Source organism: Ptychodera flava, chromosome 9, assembly GCF_041260155.1.
Source record: "Ptychodera flava strain L36383 chromosome 9, AS_Pfla_20210202, whole genome shotgun sequence".
In the NCBI taxonomy this organism is placed as follows: domain Eukaryota; kingdom Metazoa; phylum Hemichordata; class Enteropneusta; family Ptychoderidae; genus Ptychodera; species Ptychodera flava.
The window spans coordinates 32,701,011-32,724,226 of NC_091936.1; the positions used below are offsets into that span (position 1 = coordinate 32,701,011).

The 23,216-nt window shown below is 38.7% G+C and overlaps 1 protein-coding gene across 2 annotated transcripts; it reads right to left on the reverse strand.

Moving 5' to 3' along the window:
* Positions 1 to 174: 174 nt before the first annotated feature.
* On the reverse strand, positions 175 to 22,941 carry LOC139140722 (transcriptional repressor NF-X1-like). Of its 2 annotated transcripts, XR_011554054.1 has the most exons (22): positions 22,420 to 22,941; positions 18,642 to 19,913; positions 16,147 to 16,308; positions 15,412 to 15,598; positions 15,117 to 15,188; positions 14,276 to 14,415; positions 13,631 to 13,733; positions 13,236 to 13,450; positions 11,581 to 11,789; positions 10,552 to 10,660; positions 9,064 to 9,263; positions 8,061 to 8,165; positions 7,349 to 7,468; positions 6,755 to 6,846; positions 6,028 to 6,132; positions 5,553 to 5,594; positions 5,083 to 5,175; positions 4,731 to 4,797; positions 4,140 to 4,285; positions 2,841 to 2,948; positions 585 to 2,056; positions 175 to 345 (listed from the first exon to the last, which is right to left on the reverse strand). XR_011554054.1 is itself a non-coding variant. In XM_070710110.1 (21 exons), exons 1-21 carry the CDS (start codon positions 22,430 to 22,432, stop codon positions 1,969 to 1,971), a joined length of 3,648 nt encoding a protein of 1,215 aa, XP_070566211.1. In that variant the 5' UTR covers positions 22,433 to 22,941; the 3' UTR covers positions 175 to 1,968. The 2 variants fall into 2 exon arrangements, 1 of the variants encoding a protein (XP_070566211.1); XM_070710110.1 differs by having other exon boundaries at positions 175 to 2,056.
* Positions 22,942 to 23,216: the final 275 nt, after the last annotated feature.

Sequence of the window (23,216 nt, forward strand, 5' to 3'; positions counted from 1 at the left end):
ACTGTCAATGGTCTAATGAACCACCTTAATAGGGACCTTTTTAATCTCTCTTGTAATTGTTACACATGTCCAAGCTATTTAATACTTGAGTTAACTCTGAGAACTTGAGTATATTTAATTGCTTCTTACTGTTGTTCTGTTGTGCCACTGTCATTCATAAAATCAATTTAAAGATTCAAAATTTCACAAGTTGCATCTTTATTGGATTCAAATTAAATTTCCATATCTTGAAAACTTCATTTGAGGAAAGAGCTGTCACTCAACTGGGAAAGACAAATTTAAGTGATATGTAACAAGTCAGTTGCATACATTTAGTAAGCTGGTGTCTAATCAACCAACTTTGATCTTTGTTGGAAAGAAATCTGCACAAGGTGTCCATGTGAATCGCTTTAATTCCGTCAGTGTTGAACTTTAATTGGATAATGCAATGTTTACAACTAAGGTGTTATGATTCAAAGATGCTGAACATATGATTTGATTTCACATGCATCAATTGCACAGAAAAAAGTAATTCCTGGTTCATGTTCACAATTAGTTCACATTTTTGAATCTGTACACTTTCTGTGCTTTGTGAGTTGTTGCACCATTAGGAAATTCTGTCATGACATTGCTTACAAAGGCAAAAATGGTTGAAAAAAATTAATGTTCAGAACTTGTTCACTATCATTCAATATTAAATTTACACACTCTTGTACAGAGTTTCAGCAATTACAAGTCTTGAAAATCTGCAGATCATACTCATAAGTATTGACACAATGTCTGTCAATATAGATATACATGCTGCCTCGCTAAATTCATTCAAATGTATATCCTCAGATCCTGGTGATTGCACTGGTGTGAATCTACAAGTTTTATTCTCATATCATATCAGTCAAAAGTGTAAAAGTTGGACTGAATTGCTATTTGAATCATGACAAAACAATAAAATGAGGATGTCGGGGCAATGAAAGGGCCATAATAATAGCAAACAATGCCATTGCCAAGACAAGATATGCACTGAAGTATTTACTCATTCATTCTTAAACTTTATTTATTACTTGTTGTCGTGAGTCAGACATCACACTTGTAGCTATAGAGTACCAGTAGATTTATTTCTCAGCTTTTTGACTTTCTCAAACTACAACAAAACAAAAGCCGGAAAATAAAATATTACAGGGACCGGATCACTTGTGTATGCAGTACTTTTCATACCCTGTTCATTCAATGATACAGGGAAAAGTCATTGACCATACCCTGACCAGATTTGTTAATTCAAGACACATAAGTCATTTTCACTTGAGTCTATGATAGAGAATTTCCATCTCAGTGAGTCATCACTCTGATATTGATTGGTCCAATCATCATCTTATTATTGGTAGAGCTTAGATTTTTGCACGCGACAATTCCATGTAAAATAAATGCAAAATCAGTGGCCCTTGAAACAATAAAAGGTCACTTCACAATTGGGGTCAAATTGTCAAAGGTGAGAAAGATGTGCCAAAATCAGCATCTGTGGTCTGACATTACTTGTGGAAGGAAATTTCAGACGTGATACAATGTCAATCTTAGCCATGGGGTGCTGACTGTAAACTTCTTTTTGATCCTGTGCACATTGTTGATTTGTTTTCATACAAATAGAAATACCACTTGCCTACCGTCTATATTGGAACTTCTCCTTTACCCACAATGGTTTTGCCCCAATGCATTGTTATCAATGACATGTTTCAAGGAAATCAGGGTTAACTTGGGGATCAAGAGTTTGGTGAAGGCGTGTATATGTACTTTCTCTCAAATGCAGAGTTGTACTTCAAGAGACATGACAGCTGAAAATTCTGAGTCAGACCTTTTTGAAAACTGTAAGAATGATAGTAAATTTTGACTTCCTAAACTCAAAGTAGCCCTTCATAAATTGCTGAGTTTTCAACAATTGTAAAATTATCTCTTGCAACAAACAAGCGTGAGTTGGAATGGATGAAGACATTGTTGAGTCTACTGCACCATATCAAAGTAGTCTATAGTGGTCTCTTTTTTAGAATCCAGGATCTCTGTGCTTTGCTTAGAAGCCTGCACCGTGGACCTGTTATGAAAGAAAAAAACATTTGGTCATTACTGCCTGTATAAATAATGGTATTTCCAGTGTGAGTTGGTCATCACCAAAAGTATATGACATCAAGTCTTTTTTAATATATTATGACATGTCACCAGATACCTCACAACTAAGCAGTCTGATTTGTTCACAAATAGAGATAGATTCTATAACTGACAAAAGATTTGGCAAAATTACAGTGGTTTGCATTGAACTGTTGACAATACAGAAACAAGACATCCTGTCTAAATTTAGGAGTTGCCTACACTGTAAGGTGTAACTGTCATCTACCAGTAATATCAGTCGCTCACAAAGAAATTAACTCGGTGAAAGTTGAAACATTGTCTTGAAGGAGGTCAGATGTAGTCAAAACAACACCACTAGATTCCCTATCAACCCTTGCAAATGATGTGTTCGGAGTGGGTTGTGTGTGGTTGTGTGGTGATGTTTTGACTTCTCATGACCTCCTTCAAAGCAATGTTTCAACTTTCATCAGAGTTGACTTCTTTGTTATCGACTGATATTACTATATGTACCTGGACGATAATTATGCCTGACAGCATTGGCATCTCCTCAATTTAGACAGTATGTCAAGTTCCGTATTGCCAACAGTTCAAAGCAAACCACAGTACACATGTCTGAATGTCAATGCAATTTCAGAAAAGTGCACAGAACACTTGGCAATGGAATTCACACTCTGAATAAAGCAACATATTCTCACTGTCTATGACCATCTACATGTATGCAAACTCAATACAGTGAAACACGGTCTTACCTGACAATATCAACATTGCTGAAATGTGGTATAGGAGGCGGTGCTTTAGGGTGTAGCAGTTTCTGTGTCTGACTGGTGAGTGTTACAGATGGAATCTGGGACTTGTTCCTGTTGACAAAAAGACAGTCACTGTGTGAACAACAGTAAAACCCAGATTCCGTCCAACAAAACCACGATCACTGCTCTGCACCATTGCTACTTTGGAATTATTTTGTTTGGTACAATTCAACAAAGACAGATTTGACAAATGCACAAAAGGAAACACCTCTTGTCAATGTTTGCTGTTGACACAAGCAGTTACACCCCATTAACAAGTTTTGACAAAATGAGACATTTTCATTGGTTTAAAAAAGTCACATGACACATGTGTGACAATGTAAAGAAATGACAGGCCCGGAATGTATATACCTGTAGCAACACAGAGAGCAGTGTGTTGTCATGAATTCACCCTTCAAAGCCAATAGAAAAATTGATTAAGGCAATACTGAAGTATTCAAAGCGCACGTTGGTTGCTATCGCTGGCAACGTTCCAAACGCGCACTTTTGCACGTGCAAAATCTTGCCGTTCCGTTGTTTCTATTGATTTTCGACTCCTGGCATTTTGAAAATGCTCAAAATCTTTCAACTCTCTCAATCGTAAACCAATGTAGCTGACGTTTGGTAGGATTGTTGAAGTCATACATGAGAATGTAGATAAGCATGCGTTTCTAAAAATTCCGGACCGTTTATGAGATATCGCCATAAAACCCTTCAAAATTTCACAAAATGACACAGTAGATATCTTCCTGTTCAAAAATCGTTTGTACTTGAACAGATAACCAAATCCATGCTAGGGGCTCTAAACAGGTTTCTCATGTGTTAAAATCTGAAATTTTGGAAAATTTGGTGCAAATTTGTAGGAGCTGAAACATTTTAAAGTAGAGCTATGAAAATTTGTATATGTGTGACGTCACTGACCAATCGCGCGACAAACATGCGTCTTTTGGAATGGTATGGTTCTGTAAATCTTTATTACGTGAAGAAAACCATGAAAACTTTGTATTTTAATTTGTTTTGGAAATTACCCTTAGCAACCGTTGCTCAGCAATTTGAATCCTTCGGTATCGCCTTAAACTTGCCAGATATTTACCATCATTTGTGCCATTTTTCATGCAGAATACTGTTGATTAAAACATTATATGAGAGTGCATGCCAGATAAATTTTGAATAGTTGAATCATGATTTGCAATATGTAACAGGTCAACTACTGACAGATTGTTGATGGACATTCTTATGAAGACCTAGGTACTGGTATCTTACCTGACAGCTGTTGCAATGGTGTTTCTCTTTGGTTCTTGATCATAACTTTGCGTTTCACATCCGTAGACTTCAGCTAATTCATGAACAACTCTACGCTGGTCTCTGTTCATGTTTGGAAATGAATGACTCTTCCTCAGCAGCTTAGACTGCAACAAATGATGTAATATGGTGACACAGAACAAGTGGTAGGATAGAACAGTCGAACTAAGGCTTAGGTGGACACCGTGTGCTAATAAAGGATTGCAGCAAGTTGCATGACATTCTGACCGATGGTTTTTAAGTAATGACTGGAACAAAATCCATCTACAGACGGATGGACGGAAAGACTGACACACAAACAAACAGACACATGAACAGACATTGTAGCCACACAGGACACCGTTTGGGCCTTTAGCCGACGGTGTTCAAACGGACGCTGGATTGCTATCATTCACTGTAGGTACCACAATGGTTTACGGGCCAAGTTGTAAAATGTTAATATTAATCTTTATGAAGACAAATTATGAGCCAGTGTAATATAATTTTTCAACTCTTCAGGGATTACTATAATCGGATGGTTTCTTTCTGTAGAAGAGGAAATAATTGTCTCACCTGCTGCAAAGATTTGATCAAGTTTGCAAGGTCTTTCTCTACAGAAGCTACAAATGTCGCATTTTGTCTAAGAAAAATAAGAGGGAGAAAGAGACATATTCATCAAGCCAACTTGACATGCTATTTCTGTGAAACAATCTTTGTTACACTCTGTAATATCAATACACATCTTGTATTACACTTTAAAATCAGGTGTGCAGTGGTCTACCGGACTTTGAAGGCAAAAATGGTCATTCATGTTGAAGACATCATCCTCTGTGATGCTCGACATCCCCAACACATGCTTATGCTTTCATAGATGTGCTGACTATTCAATAACATGTGGCAATATAGGTACAGGTCTTTCACTCACCTGGCTTGATCTTTCAAGAACTGACAGTAGACTGTGGAACTGATTTTGGACGACAGATCAGGGTTTTGAATCTGAAGGGCATCAGCAAATCGTCTGTGAAGTTGAACAAGCAGAGTAAACTTATTCGTACTCTTGAGTGCAGGTCACTATTATTACAATTAACACGCAACAGCCAATATCATTAGCATGCAGCTACTAACATCAGTAATGAATTATTTACAAGGAATCAGTTTTGATGAAATGTCATCTGTTGAATGGAAACATTCAGATAGAAATGCACAGTGTACATTATCAGATAAACCTATGAAGTCTCCACCATGGATGTCAGTCCGCCGGTGAAAATGCAGTCTTTCATCATTTATGTACACCATGGCTAAACTGCCAATTCTATTTCATGAGTCTTGGATACAAGTACGTACTAGTGGAATTTTTTATACAAATTTCAATTTCACACAATTAATTCATCTCACCTATTTCTTTCCACGACAGCACATTCTTCAGTGCATTCCAACCTGTCAACAGGAATGATATGGTGGTTTAAAAGTGGCTATGCTTGCTACATGTATGTGTGTATACACATGTAATTTAGTCAATCCAAATGTATGCCTGCTTTTCCTCAACATGATATACCCTCATTTCTGTCTTGTAAAATGTCTACAACAGAATTCATGCCTGGCCCTTTTATCTGTTTAACTCATTACTTTTACTATAGCTTGGTCATTTTATATCAACCACCTGACCCCTAAAATACTAATGATTTATCCCTAAGTTTTCAATCACTCACATCATCCTCCCCTCTACACCACCAAAGACAGATGCTTAATTTTAGTTTTTGTTAATTTTACTATTTATGCAACCTACACCAATGCCCAATGATATTGGTCATTGATTCCATCATTTACGTTGAGCTTCCCACCCCACAATACCAAATGGTTGATCCCTTACTGTCTTTGTTTGAGTCCGTCATTCGACTGCATCAGGCTGCTGATATCCACACTCTGTCCAGACTGTATAGTATGCATGGTACTGGCCAGCTGAGATGTTGCCATTCTGTAAATGTACAGTAAAAGTACACTGTAGGTATACATATGCCAATGTAGAATTTCAGTACATCATAAATGTTAGTCTTATATTATAGTAGGGATAGAGACATTTAACCACTGTACAGATAAATCTAGAGGTCCTGAAACCTAGATTCAGTGTTCTTAGATTCATTTTACAAATGTATACATGTATCATACATCAGCACTAGTAAACATTGACTCACTGAAAATCCGATTGACAACACAACATTTGGTGTTTTGGACAGAATTTGTCTTTGCGCTCCTGTCTCTATTACTGTAGATTGTGGTAAGATCCTTTGACATGTGAATATTTCGTTTCACCCAGGACAATGTTGGTAACAAAGCTTTCAACCCTTCACTGAGGATGATTGGTAATAAAGCTTTTAACAGTTTCACAAATGACAATCGGTTGACAAAATATCAATTTTGTCATTACTGTAGGACTAAATTTTGAAGGTCTTATTTAAGTGTTTCAGACTAATGTTTGTTCTCTCAGTTAATGTTGGAACTGTGAAATCATAATGAATAGGCCCTCTTCCACATCACTTGATCAAATGAACCGTCGCCCGAGACCTATGATCACTGGATTGGTTCATTTGAAATCTCACCTTTGAAAGTTTTGGACCATTTGAAGTGCGTCTCCGCCTTGCAGACAGGGTGCTTTCTCTTGTCTGTTCCCACATTTACATGTAATTTTGATCTAAAAAATTTCAAAAATCTCATTAAAATTCTGACAAACTAGATCATGAACAGTTTTTCTCCTTTATTAAAACAAGCGACTTAGTGGCTGATAAAGTTTTGCGTGATACTTAGGATAATTTAGATAATGGTATGGGCTAATTTGTCGATAAAAAAAATACTAATGAACATGAGACATATTTGAAAATATGCAGCAAATTTTAGAATATAATCTTTTTGGATGGGAAAGAGTCCAGCCAGTGATTGTTTGCATACATCAGTGCCGGCTGGTGACTGTTGGTGGAGTATATCGTTGGTGGCGCCACTTTGTCTGAGTACTCAAGTACCAATGTTTGACCATAGCTCAACTGTCTCAAAACAAATGTTTTGCTTGACCAAATCCAGCAATTTTGCTCCAAAAATATAAGTATGCACATTTCACCATAATTTCAACAAATCTGGGTCAGGTCACTCTAGGAACCTGCATAGAAGAACAAGGTATAGGAAATCCTGACGTCACTTACCAATGTTTTACATGCAATCTTTGGGCATGGCTTGCCTGGGTGACACTGAGCAGCACACCAGTGACCACATTCTGATCTGATTTTGTTGCACGGTTGGTTACAGACCTCATCACAGTCATTCTGAAAAATGGAAGAGTTTCAACAAGTCTGACCTACATTGTATATTATATAGTACACAGCCAGTCTGAGTAATACTAATGGATATCAGAAATCTCACGCAATTTGCACAGTAAAGGTAAAATTATAGTAACTCAATCAGCTCTGTTATCATGCATATGCACACATGGTTGTCTGTCACCTTTCAACTGCACTATTTTGCATAATACTTGATGACTGTGCAATCATTTCATGATATCATCTCATATTGTTACTCATTAACTTCACCTGATAACAGGTGTGAACTTTAGTCATCCTGAGTCAACTATACGTTGTCAAGTGAACTTTAAAAGGGTCAAAAGTTGCCATATTTTAGCCATCAGCTAGATTACCTCATACATTATATCATTCATTTCTGCAAAATCCAAATATAACTTTAGGTAAAACTCAGCCAATGCAATCAGGGTATGGAAGTGTGAGGTCAAAGGTCAGAGTGCAAATGTTGGAAACCATACAACAACAGACCCTGAGATTGTCTTGGTAGTGTTTATTTTGTTCTAATTAATCATGGGAATAAAAGCATCGATGCTGACAATAATTTTAAAGACTCTTTTACCTTATGACAAATCTTTAGACATTTGTGTTGACCACAGGGAAGAGCTTTTCCACATGCTCTTCCACAAGAAATATCTTTGATGTGACATGGAATATTGCTTCTCATCTGGAACAAGAGCGACAAGATTTAGCTTGAGTTAGGACAAGTTAATATAGTCAACATCAGATACATCAAGCGTCACACTTCCAATTTGACTGAATTTTTGACGGACATATCATCAGTGTTTATCTTAAAATATAAAATGTACTGGTACTGATATATCTGCAATGAACAAACCTGAAATTGAAATTAATTTTGTAAATTTTATATTATTTTAGAAATCTGTTTCATTATCAATGATTTGAAGTGTGCTGAAAGAGAGGAGTGTAAAACAGACTTTCAGCTCAACTTGCAGACAGAAAAGCAAATATGTATATGCAATTTCAGGCATCTACTGGGACATGCTCAAATGAGCAATTGGCAATTATAGAAAAATGCAAAGCTTAGTCTGCAATACAGTGAGTATGTGCGTGTGTGTGTGTGTGTGTAAGGGGGTGGTTTTTACCCTTTCACCAGCATGGTTTGACCCAAAATGATATTTTATTAGTGGTAATTTTGGACCTCTGGTACAAGGTTTGGCTTGAAAAGGTTAACCTTTGAACTCGTCATGTTATATATTGCCATTATTTTAATTCATGGTGGATTTCAAAAAGTCTTTTCACCCATATTTAACAAACAATAAAAAATCCTAACTCTTTCTTTATTATAGAAAAGTTATTGACTAAATGAATTACTTTAGTGACCGTATCTTCCTGATGATTTGAATATACGAAACAAATAAGTTAACCTGACAAAGAAAAACATTTTATTACAGAACACGTCTTCTGTGAGTGCAGAGAAGAAATTTCATTTCTATGCTGTAATCATTTGGCGCTTGACGTTAAGTGATTGGAATTAGGAACTCCTAAATGAAATTTCATCGTTGAGAATTAAGCAAAGCGCATCTCCTGCATTGCGATCTTACCTCATGTTTTCCCATACACTGTCTTTTCACCAGAAATGTACAAGGTGGACACTGTTCTTCACTGTGGCACGAGTGCTGTACGGGATGCTCGCAGTCGTGTTCACGGACACACAGACGGCCACATTCCGGTACTCTGGTTCCGCATGGTATTGGTGGAAACAAAATGGTAGCACCACAGTGACAAGCTAATTCATCAAATCCTGCAAGAAAATGTTTGAGGTTCTTTGAACTCTGCACTTTCCTGCATGTCGGTCACTCCAGGGAACTTATTTTGAATTACATGTAGACATGATTTTATGATCTGTGTATTTTAAATGGATTATACAACATGTTGAATTGACATGTATTGGTCAATATTTCAATCCATAACCCTATTAGACCCCATATCCTGACATTTTTATGAGTTTACTATGAAAGTAACGACCCACCCTTCACCACTGTTGTAGGGCTAACTGGGTCATAATTCACAGTTCATTATCATTATGCTTCCAAACTTGCTCATTTTATGTAGATTGCCATGAATGACAATAAGTTTTGAAAAAATCCTTAAAGCTTATGGAAAGAACTGAAAGTCCAGATGTTCAGTAGATGCTTGTGAGGGTGGACACGGATTTCACTGTCACCTTGAGGTCTTGGGACAACAACCAGCCATCTACTCATACCCTGTTTTGGAGGGTCTACTGGTATACTCTACTTCTCAGTGTCAGTTCAAATAATACACCACAATGGATTTTTAAGGTTCCAAGACAAGAAATTGACCTTTTTAAGCCAACAATTTTCTAGTGGTTAATAAGCTGAGAACCCCCGTAAATGATATATTTCGGAAAGCCTAGATATAGGGAAACATTTTGGTTACCATAGTGTCACCATTGTTTACATAACTATCACGTGACAGGTTTTAAAATGCTATAGATATTTGGCTGAAATTTGTGTGAGTGCAAGCTGTTCTAAAGATCTTCCAAAGTGTGTCTCAGAATCTTTTTAAACCTTCTTAAACAATTTTTATGCCAGAAAAACTTCCAGAGCGGTGAATTTAACCCTAGTTGATTTCTTTAAAATTGTGCTCAAATAAAAACTAAGCAAGATATAAAAAATCTGAGACACACTTTTCAAGAGCGATGTGACAGCTTGCATTCATAGGGAAAACAGATTTTTGAAAGGTTATGCAAATTACCTGTCACGTGATATGTAAACAATGGTGACACTGTGATTACCAAAATCTTCCCCTATATCTAGGCTTTTAGAAAATGTATAATGTACGGGGGTTCTGAGCTTATTAACCACCAGAGAATTGTTAGATTAAAGAGGTCCTTTTCTTGTCTTGGAACCTTAATAAGATTGAACATCACTCAATCAACCCAACATTCAATCTTTACAACACATTTTGTTGAAGTACCCAATGCACTTGAGTGTGTACATACATATTATTCATCTGCATTTGTGTTCCTCTTACAAAACTTTCTGCAAAATATGTGATGCTAAATTTACCTGTTTGCCAACACTGTTCGCAGTTGCCAGGGTGACATGGTTCCTCACATTTGTGTAAACCACAGCTTAGTTTGCGACCACAGACCAATGGACACTTGTGCTCTTTATCCTTCAGTGTCAATGTAAGCCAGTGAATCAATGAATGAGTCAATGTTGTGAATCAATGTCAATGGTTGAGTCAATGTTGTGAATCAATGTCAATGGGTGAGCCAACATTGTAATATCATTGGCAATATCAATGAATGGAATCAATGTCAATGGTGGAGTCAAATGTTAGTTTACGTCAATGACTGCGTCAATGTTGTTAATCAATTAAATGAACTATTCAATGTTGTGATTCAATGTTGATGAATGAGTCAATGTTGTGGGTCAATGTCAGTGAATGAGTCAATGTTGTAAATCAACTAAATGAATAAGTCGATGTTGTAAAGCAATGTCAACGAATGGGTTACCCTTGTGAAACAATGTTAAGGCATGTGTCAATGTTGCAAATTACCATAAAAGACTAAGTCAATGTTAGTAAATGTTACACAATGAATACATTATCATAAACAGGTTCAACCTTAACCCTTTTACTGCCAGACAGTATCACTTCCTCATCAGCCAAGTCAGTAAAAAGCGGTATAACATGACGTATTTTCACCCACTTGGTTTGGTCTGTTATAGCATCTTTTGTCCAAAAAAATCAAGTTTACAGTATTTATGTTTTCAACAGCTTTCAAATGTGCAGTATTATGGTAAAATACACCATATGGAATATGTTGTGTTTCATTAATTTTAACCATCTTCACCTGATGGTGAAATATGAACTTGGCAGGAAAGGGTTAATATACTGTAGCTGCATGTGGGCTTTAGACAATGGAAATCTACAGTGACATTTAAACAGCTGGAGGAGTGATAGTTTGCATTAAACCACAGCAGGAAAATAAATGTATTGTTAGCAAGTCACATTTCCATGAACATATCTAATGAATTCAAATGATCAAATTATTTCCACTGAAACTTGTCATAAACTTAATTTCCACTCACCACACAGCATCTTTGATTACAGCGGTGTCTTCCACACTTCCGTTTCTTGTTGCATCGTTTGTCACAAAGCGGCGGCCCTCCTTTGACAGCTAGCTCTGCACATGGCATATCTTTATCCATGAAGCCACACTGGCATCTGACTGTGGATGATCCGGTACACGGACCACAATCGCCCTCATGGCACGTATACTTGCAGTAGTGAGGATCATCTACATTTGTGCAGTATTTAAAAACAGAACTTTTTAGTCTGGCATCTCACCAAATTAATTTGGGGCACTGTACACTGTGTTTTCAGTTTGCAAAGCCCAACAAGAGACTAGACCAAGAACTGTATCTGAATACTCCATCTCTGGAAAACCTGGCACTGTTCCACTGTACTCTACTATTTACCCTGTAACTGGAGTACGCTATACAGATTGTCAACCCTAATAAAGTGATAGCCATATTGGATAACCCTTTACCAATGTCTAAGGCATACACATTATCGTTAGGAATAATTTGACATCTGTTTGGGTACACTTCTTGGAGATACACAGCATACTAGATGTAAGAGATACCTAACACCAGATAACCTTTGAATGAAAGCCAAGTTTTAAAGCCCCAGTGCTGCTAACTTTCGATGGTTTTTTCATTATTTTTATTTTATAAATCGCAACTTCTTATTTTACTCCCCAAAGAATGTTGAAACACTCACTATTTAGCTTGTCAACTCAGCGTCTATATGTGTAAAATGCATGAATATTGTTTACATTTGAATTATAGTCCGGGCCAGAAGTCACTTTTCTACAATAACAATGCACTTTACATTCATAGGGGCTGAGTTGACAAGCTGGATACTGTGTATATCAACATTCTTTCGGGAGGAGAAGGAATTATGGTTAACATTCAAAATGAAAATGGTAAAATCATCATCAAAAGTTAGCAGCACTGGGGCTTTAAGTCAAAGGTTTCATAAAACAAACCTATCGTGCATTAAGTGCCACATATTCTAAATTGTATTTATTTATGCAACACGGAATGATGAGTATTGTTTAAATATGTAGATCTGATAACAATTAGAGGTATTGCCTGTGTCGTATCAGCATGAGTGTCATTTGTGCTGCGTCAGACACTCGACTTCATTTCGTGTCCGGCGCAGCGAAAATGACACTGAGATTTGCTGAGTCTACAGGCACGTGACATCGCTGTCACGCCATGGGCTCGGAATCTGTTCGGAGGTAGACCATGGTCGTGTGGATGGCAAAATGTTTGCTAAAGCTTGTCTTAAAAAGTACAAGAACTTTAACAGAAAAACCGAGGGAAAACATTACAGGACTCAACACATTATTTCCGTATTTAGCAGCCCGAAATATCCATGTTCCTCAAAGCCCTTCAAATTTTCACGTCTGCGACATCGCTTCTCAGGCAGAGAGTGGCAGCCATTTTGTTTGTTTACATTGTTTACTGTCAAATTGAAAATGTAGTTCGGGAGAACTCCAAACGGATGATGTTTATCGTGCATATCTTAACGTTTACTGTGAAATATCATGGCTGGTATTATGCAGTAAACGTCACTAGGATGAAACGATATGGCCATGGGTATATGATGACTCATATTGCATATTCATGCTCCTCATATTAAGCAATATCCAAACATGATATACATTGTACTTCACCTTCACTTCCACACTTGAGTTTCTTGTTGCAGATCTCCTCACAGGTTGGTATGGGGTCATGACATGATGTTCTGACCTTTCCACTTGGCATGAGTGAGGTCAGAGGTGTTTGACCGCAGTGACAGTGAGTGACCACTGATGGTACCAACTGACATGGCTGACAGGGCCCTGCGTGACATTGATCTTGACATACATGGTTACCACATGGCAGTTGCCTAGCAAATACAAAACAAACAGAAGAACCTTCTGTATCACCAACTTGACCCTTTGAGGGCCATAGTCAACTTTTGTTGCCTTTATAAAATATACCCCCATAAATTTTTTTCTGATTTTTGCCAAAATTTGATATAAAACAACAAATGCAAAAGTATTCAGAAACATCCAAACAGACATACCTTCCACATTTCTCTTGACATGGGTAACAACCAGGTCCATCCTCAGCTATGTCAACTTCAGTCCCACACACAACTTCTTGACTGGATTTCCCACAGAAACATTCTTTCAGAGAAAAAAAAAAGTAGAAGGCACATTATATTGCTTCACTTCTTTCATGAACACATTTTTGAGTCACTTTAAAACAACCCGAACATTCATGCCATCACTAAATCTCCATAGCCTTTTATACCAAGACATTACATGTACAGTATCCTCCAAGATGTCGACTTTTTGCTACTCAGTCTAATTCTTACAGAATGCATTTCACATGCCTTGCAGCTTGGGTTGCAAACATAACAGTCATGAAATCTCTTTCATGATACAGCATCCACTGGTCACTGTTGTGTTGACAGTGTGTGAAGGTACTAGGCAGCATAATTTCCATTTTCAACCTGGGTAGCTCACAACTCTACTTAGGCATCTTAATAAATGGTTTCATCAAAATTCCTTCACTGCAATGACTCATACCTGCCACATTCAAAAATGTTATTAGTGATTACACATGCAGAAGTGAAAAAGCACTGAAAGTTCAACTGATGTAGATTGCTGGCTTGCTTCAGTGACAATTACGGTATTAATATGTTGTAAATAAACCAAATACTCACCTTGCTTGATCATGACATCACAGGCACCACATTTGTCTTGGTGACAAATTTTTTTACAGCTGTGTATCCCACAATTCAGTGTTTTACCACAGATCATCTCACAGTGGACCACTTTTGCTGTACCACAGCGAATGGATTTTCTGTTCAAAAAGTTAAGGTCTGTGAAGCGGTCTGCAGTGCGTAACTGTCGTACTTGTCATGATTGTGAGTTTGTCACAAAATAAAGCAACATGTACACAACTGACTGGTAGTCCAAATGACTCCATGCACCACTTAAATTACATTGGAACATTGTTAATAAGTGTACACTGAACATCAGAATACATGCAGTACGATGAAACATTTGTATTGTTCACTGAAGTATACTGTCCGATTCCACATATCTCACCAGTAAATATAAACAGTTTCTGTGTAAGGATGATTTTGAGAAAACCATATTTAACCTGTTCACCTAAATTCCCCGTAAACAGGTTCACAGTCACCACTGATAACAATAGGTTTGGGCCAAACCATGGTGGTGAAAGGGTAAAACATTACACCCTGTATTAGGTAATAGCCTAGGGTATATGCACTGATATAGAGATTACATGCAGTATATCTATGGAAGGCATTTTTGTTATGGCACCTGGGTATAAACCCTGATGTAAGGGTTGCTGTTATATCACTTAAAAACAGTCATTTTTTATCAGATTTTACACACTCATAGATTTGCTTTTTCAATGGAAAACAAAATACAGAGACAACTTCATTCATCTTAGCATGAAATTGATTGTTTGGAGAAAAGAAATTATTTTCTTTGCATGGATCTCTGAATTACATACAGATGATTTTGAAAGGATACTTTGTTTTACCACAGGCACATGTTTTAGTGACATTGAGTGGACACGTTGGACATGGCCCTGGATGACATAATCTGTAATACAACAACAGATATCATGATGAGAAGACAATAGGAGAATTATTTTCTGAAAACATTGTTTGATTTGAAACTAAGCTGCCAGCTATCCATTGTATTAAGAATCGCTCCAACAAGATCGTAACAGGATGCATGGTGAAATTCATCTTTACAATTTTATCTCAGTTCCTAACAACACACACAGGACACACAATTCTACAGCACATACATACACACTTACATATTGCATGTATGAGGACAGGACGTGTTTGTGCGTCTTTTTCTACAGACTTCCCCGCAGCTGTGGGGTGTTTCTGTTCGCTGCCAGGACGGATCTCGAACTTTTCCACAAAAGCATCTGTATACACTTGGTGTTTTGGTGCATACGTTCTGACAAGCAGGACATCTCCAACCATCAGCACTCTCAACTACAATGTAATCAACACAACACATGGGACAAATAACCATTAAAAGGAACTTATTTTTCTGTTGAAGGTGATGACTTGGTTCAATAAACTCGAATGGCGATCTCTATCCAAGTAATGCTTGAGGTGGCTAAAGGGGGCTTGCCCACTGCTTTTTAACCCTTTTCATGGGTACACAGTACCTTTTTGGGGTTGCTACATGGTACTTGGCCTACTGACCAATGTCCAATCGTTCTTCTGGGTACGTACCTTTTACTTGTGCGACAATGGATATCCTGGAATGACCTCCCTGCCTTAGTTTCTGGTTGTGTATGCATGTACCTTTCTGGGTGACCAAAGGGAACTTTGATCACAGAGTTTCTAACCTAGTTTCCAGGTACATGAATACATTTTTTTTGTCAGGGTTACAATGCAGGATCACTATTTCTGGGTCCATGAAGTACCGTTTAAGATTGTTTCAGGGAACAATGATTACTGTCATCCTATCCTAATTCCTGGGCATGTGTACATCCCTTTTCAGGGCTGTTATCAAGGATAATCTAGGTACATACCTTTTAGGGTGGCTACCGGAGACCTGGCCCACTTCTTGATACAGTGTAAATGGAAGACCGTGTAACAACTCTGACAGCTCCAGACTGCTGACTCACATCTGATGACGTCACAGCAAACCATACACTCGTAGCTACCGTCACTCAGAGATTCAATCATTGACCCTGGTTAAAATAAAAAATATAAAAAGAGACAATTCTGCACCCCATGAAATGATGAAAGAATCACCATTTGCTATTTTTGTGTGCAGATATACATAAATCTTAGTGAGTCCACAAGACAAAAGCAACACATCACCACCCTTCTGTATTCCCTGGCTAAGTTATTTTACGGGAGTGCCAGTAATGAACAACATGTTTGATCCTCTGAACTACTAATGTAGTGTTCACTGGGCCTTACACACTTAACAGTGAAGTTTTCAAAAGCCATAACTTTTTTAAGTGATAAAATGTTGTCTGTATCATACTGATATATCACGATTAGTTTTTTTTCTATCAAGCTTCATTGATGTTACAATATCTGAGTTGTCTGAAAAGATGACAAGTAAGACCAGTATACATTTGTATTCGGTCATCTAATTTGCTGTAAATTGTATGGAATCCATTTATTCTCGACAGCGGAGTGACGTCAGTAGGTGAAACGCATACGAGCGAGGTGAATGAGAGATCAGACGATACAGAAGAGAGAATGATACACAAATTGTGTGGAAAAAAAGCAGAACTAAAAGTTATGTCATTTATGTATATTGAAACTTTGAATATTGCTTTGGTGGTTGAAAAATCCGAACTTCAATTATTTGTTTTCACGGCGCTGTGACGCAAAAATGACGTAAGAACCCAGAAGTACCCGGATGGCCTGCGGTCGAGAATTAACCTGTGAGACACTGGTTTCATTGAGAACTAATCAGGCGTAACTGAATCAGGTGATATACAGCTTTACAGGTCAATCGAACATAATCCTAGAGGGTCCCCTTTCTTAACTGGAGGAGTCCCCAAGGATAGCGAATTGATCTGAGGAAAGCTTAGGCCAAGGGCTTCCAGGTACGTCATCAAATCCGGCTATTGTAACATTAAATGATTTGAAACTGCCTGTCTGGGCATTCATATCCATACTGTTGCTATGAAACTAAATGATTTGGGGGAGGGGCAAGGTAAACATGTGCTGATGTTACTTTGCTCATTTTTTGCTCACGTGTTTACACACGTGGGCATATGTCGCAGCGATGTCTGTCTGTCTGTCTGTCTGTCCGTCTGTGTGTCTGTCTGTCTGTCTGTCTGTCTGTCTGTCTGTTGGTCCATTATCTCAAAAACAGCTTATCAGATCAGAATCAAATCTGGTACATATATTCAGTTAGCAAATGGCAAGAACTGATTAGTTTTTGGTGGGTCTGGCTTGCATACTTTTTGCTCATTTGCATAATTAATGATTTTAGAAAAAATGGATATATATTAAAAACAACTACACAAAATTTGATGAGATTTGCTACAAATGTTGATCACACCAAGATATATCAGCAGTGGGAACCATTAAGGGTTACATGAAAGATAAATGCTAATTTGCATATTTAATGAACTTTCCTAACTAGGGATATATGTCTGATTTGACTTGATCAAAATTAATCAAACTTGGTATGTATATTAAAGATACTATGATTTAACATTATTGAAAGTCATTAAGCGTTTTAATTTCTTCCAATTCCTAATTTGCATATTTCATGAACTTTGTTAATTAGGAATATATATTTGAAATGACTGGACCAAAGTTGATGAAACTTGCTACATGTATTGAAGCCACTATGATACAACATTTTTGAAAGTCATTAAACATTTTTACTTCAGCTAATTCCGAATTTGCATATTTAATGAACTTTCCCAATTAGGGATATATATCTGAATTAACTTGATTGTAGTTGTTGAAACTTACTATATACATCAAAGATACTGTGATATAACATTATTGAAAGTCCAAAGACATTTTTACTTCAGCCAAAACCTAATTTTAATATTAAATGAATTTTCATAATTAGGTATATTTATCTTATGGACTTGATCAAAATTGATGAAACTTACTATGTTTATGTTTGGTTGAAAGGAGTTACTTGTTGAATTCTGCTAACTGAAACATGATACATTGTAAGCAACATCAGTTGTACAATGTCTAAATATTTATTTTTAAGCATAACAAATTCATGTTGGTGATATAACCACTGCTCTACGGCACCAGTAATTAATATGTCTATTTATGCTCTGCCTATGGGCATAACAGAATCCCTTTGATGATATAACTTCCGCTTTGTGTACCATTAGTTATGTCAGCAAGGCATTTCTATTTTGTCTGTCAGCATAGTGACAGCCAAATACTGGATTCCCCATGATGAAATACACTCTGGTCAGCAAAACAGTAATCATTTTGGTCACAAAATAACTGCAACTAAATTATTTGAAAAACTGTGACAAGGTCCCATGTTGGGTCTCCGGACTAGCTTATACCTTCTTACCTGTCTGGCTTTCGGCGCTAGCCTCCGAGACATTACCAGCATTCCTTCTATTTCTTGTCTGGAAATTTCCTGAACTTGATGATCTGGAAGTCTGTGGTGTTGACCAGCATTTCAGAGATTTACTTTTCCCACCGGATTCCTTTTTAAAAGGTTTGTCTTTATCAGGAGACTTGGCGCCCTCTCTTTCCTTATGTTTTCTCCATGGTTTATCTCTCACTTTTCTCAGTGCTGATTCACTCCTCTGACCTCCTTGCCCAGCAAGAGGCTCAGCACTGTTATTGTTGTTTGACTGTTCTGTTTTTATTTTGTCTGTGTTTTGACTTGATCCTGATGCAATACCAGCATTTCTGGGAAGCCCTTTTCCTGAATTCGAACTAAACTGTCTACGATCCGATGGCAGAGATTGTCCCTGTCCACTCTCATCATCTTTGTCTTTCATTTCATCCTTTGACTGTTTGTACACATCTTTCTGATTCTTTTGAGTCGGCTCTATTTTCCTTTTGTCCTTAGCATGCCAAGTAGCGTACTTTACGCGCTCACTTCTTGGCAAATCACTTTCTCTTTGCACACAATCATGAGATGCTGACTCAAGGTCTTCCATACTTCTGGTGAGCTTCTTTCCCGACTTGTCATTCCTGTCTTTGAAGGATACTCCAACGTTTGGCGATGCGATTGTGTTCGCATCAGGTGATATGCTTTTGTCGGTATTTATCTTTGCACTGTTTGTATGATCACAGTTTGTCTGCTCATTTCTGTCAGACTTTTCCTGTCCTTGATCTGACAGCCTAGCGTCACCATCCTTCTTATTTTCTGCTCTTTCTTTCTTTGAACTGAATTGCTTTGGCCGAGCTCCCTGCCTGTCATAACCACTTCTCCGGTAGAAGTGACCTGGCGGCGACCTTTGTTGTTCACTTTGTCTGAGATGAGGTGGCCCTCCTCTGCGTCTCTGGTATGACTGACTGTGGTAGCCTCTCGGTGAGTGCTGAGGTGAAGAAAACCTTTGAGCTTGGTGGAATGGAAAGTTATTATATTGATCTGTAAAACAAGGGCCTGGGTAGCCATGATAATCAGGATAATTATGGTGACTGTGGTAGCTATGGGTGGTCATAGGTGCTCTATAATTACCCTGCGCACGGTGACCAGATGACTGCAAAGATTGAGGCACTTGCTGAAATTCACCGATATGTTGTCGATTGGTTTGATAGTTTGATGTTTGTTGGAAGGGTGTTGCATCTGGATTTAGTCTGAAACTTTGCGTTCTCACTGCTGAATCTGGAAATAGGAGAAATTCACATGTGTTAGTAAACAGCTTCTACAACAATCAGAGATCTCATCCCATTTCCTATGAAGGTCTTGCTGAAAAACTATGACAAAATATGGACAAATCCATGTATCTCAAGGTAGAATGACAAAAGGGCTGACCAGCAAAAAACAAGTCAATGTTACAAGCTTCCAGCACGGTACACCTATGATTTGTTCAGTAGCCCTACCACTCCCTCAGCTGTATTCTGTTGCAGAATGGGGAAAAGGGGAACAGTACACAGCCAAACACAACTTAGAGTGTGGAAGGGCTCGAGATCACACCACGGTATAACTTATTGAAGCTTGCTTGTGCTGCACCACGCAATTCCACGCAAGGCGCCTGAGTTGTAACTTTTAGTAGTTTGTGTTTTTCTTTTTTGTAATTCTCTACCGTGTATGGTTTTGCACAAGGATAAATATAAATAGTTCATGGTAGCCAAAATATCTCGACTCAGTATAGTATAGCTGCAGTACTGTAGCTAGAGGTTTTACCTGGGTATTTGGGTCTGACGGCAAAACCAAATACATGTACTCAGGCAAAACCTCGAGCTACAGTACTGTCTTTGACCATGGGGCCTTGAAACATTTCTAGCTCCATGCAGCTCTATGAATGGGCGTACGTACCACATTACTGTGGTACGCCCATGGAGTAATGCTTCCCAGACACTTTGCACCGAAACCGCTTTGCACAATACCATCTCGTCCCATACCATTTCGCACCCAAACCACTTCGCACCAAAACAACCTCGTACCAACCCACTTTGCCCCTAAAGTCACCTCGCCCCAAACCATTTCGCCCCAAAACAATACCACTTTGCCCGAAACTTATCGCCAGCCGGTAAAGCTGAAAATAACCAACCACTGCCATCAAAGTTTTCATCACCTTTCTGTCATCAAAGACTGAAATCTTAAATAGTACACATGAGTGACCGTGTGTACATATTCGAGAAATAACATTGTGCAATTCTGCGCACAGCACCTGGGTTGTAGCATTGAGTAGTTTGCGTGTCTCTTTTTTCTTATTCTACTGTTTATGATTCATGCAACAATAAATGGTTTATGGTAGCCAGAATGTCCTGACACATAATGCTTCCAAGTTGCAGGTAAAAACACCATTATGCTACGTCATGGCATCGTTGTTTTAGGACGAGTTGATTGTACAATACTTTGGACGAAGTGGTATTAATACGAGGTGGTGCTTGGGGCGAAGTGGCGTTGGGCGGGATTCCGGAATAGTACTTGGGACGAGGTGGTTTTGGTAGAAATGGTTTTGGGACGAAGTTGTGTGGGGCGAACTGGTTTTGGTGCGAAGTGTCTGGACCCCGGAGTATTAAAGGGGTCCGGACACTTCGCACCAAACCAGTTCGCCCCACACAACTTCGCCCCAAAACCATTTCGCACCAAAACCACCTCGTCCCAAGTACTACCTCGTCCAAAGCCACTTCGCCCCAAGTACCACCTCGTACTAAAACCACTTTGCCCAAAGTATTATACCATCAACTCGTCCTAAAACAACGATGCCACGATGTATCATAACGTTGATTTTACATGCAACTTATTTTGGCTACCACGGAAACATTTATCGATGCATGAAATGAAACCATAAACAGTAGACCATGGAGGTAGGAGAGAGTAGACTAAGAAAGAAGAACACGCAAACTACTCAATGCTACAACTCGGGTGCCGTGCGCGGAATCGCACGATGTCATTTTCTCGAAATGTGTACAATTTCAAGATTTCACTGTGTCCTGGGATGATAGAAAGGTGATGGAAACTTCGATAGCAGTTGTTGGTTATTTTCAGCTTTACCGGGTGGCGATAAGTTTGGGGCAAAGTGGCATTGTTTTGGGGGCGAAATGGTTTGGGGCGACGTGACTTTTGGGGCGAAGTGGTTTTGGTACGAGGTTGTTTTGGTGCGAAGTGGTTTTGGTGCGAAATGGTATGGGACGAGATGGTATGGTGCGAAGTGGTTTTGATGCGAAGTGTCTGGGAACCGTATTAAATGCTTCCAAGTTGCATGTGAAACAACGCTGTGATTCATCATAGTTTTAGGACGAGTTGGTAGTTGGGGCGAAGTGGCGTGGGACAAGGTAGTACTGTAGACGAGGTGGTTTTGGTGCGAAATGGTGTTGGGACATAGTTCACGTGTGGGGCGACCTGGTTTCGGTGCGAAGTGTCTTGGCGTCACGCGTATCACGGTCCCTCTGGGACCGTGGTCTGGACCTTGTTTCATGACCGTGACCGTCGGCCGTCAGACGGTTCCCTTGACATTGCCCGACGTGACTCTCGCCACATTCCTACATAAATCATACTTGGGAAAAGGAAAGGGTTTATGATACATAATTTGAATATTTGTAAAGGTCACAAATTTCAAGCATTTCCTGTGAATACATCTCTCTGTACATATCCACCTTGCATGCCTTGCAAGCAGTGGAAAACCAGTTTCATATCAGGGTGATATTAAACGTATACTTACCTGTATCGGACATGGCGTAAAATGACGATTGGAGAAGCTGGCCAGATAGTGACAAATGTAGAGAGATTAACGACTGTTGCTATATTTAGAAACATTACAATGATAAGGTGAATGCATAGAGTTTGTCCCATTTCGAAATACCATGTACGCTGCCATGTTGGATTTCAATGGCTTGCGCAATCGCCTATCTGCGCATAGTATGGTCACCACGACCAGCTGTATGCTGTGGTAGGAAGTTGGGAAACGGAATGGCCGCTACACGAACGTATTGCCGAGTTCGGAGACGGATTTCCCCTTAAAAAAGTCAAACTGTATTCAATAAACCAACATCGATGGCTTCCAATGTATTGGAAGCCATCGATGCTGATTTATTGAATAAATTGCGGCTTTTTGAGAAGGAAATCCGTCTCTACACTCGGCGATACGTGCGTATGATGATAGCGACCACTCCGTTTCCCAACTTCCTACTTTTCTGAGCATACCACTCAGCTGCCGTCGTGTACAAGCGACTGTGCTTATGCGCACAAGTTGGTGCATGACATGGCACAGACAACATGTTAACTAGGGAGCTGTCAATGTTTTAAACCCGGGGGTTAGAAGAAATAAGGGATGGTTCCCTCCGAAAATCAAAAAGGGGAGAGGTTGTTCAAAATTCTTGTGATTTAAGGGTAGGCCTACAGTCACCTGTAATCTAAATATGCCCATATATGGTCGAAGGGGCGTTCCTCGGCATTCAAAATGCCCAAGTGAGGGCGATGTTTATAAAAAGCGGCCACCCGCTTAAAATCTGTGATTGG

Bases quoted from the DNA above. Each gene is read 5' to 3' on its own strand.
- LOC139140722 (XM_070710110.1), bottom strand. The intron at 15,599-16,146 runs GTATGTACCTAG...ATTACATTGTAG, and splicing joins TCCGGTAGCCACCCTAAAAG to TTGAGAGTGCTGATGGTTGG. The intron at 7,469-8,060 runs GTAAAAGAGTCT...TCCATTTTTCAG, and splicing joins GTCTAAAGATTTGTCATAAG to AATGACTGTGATGAGGTCTG.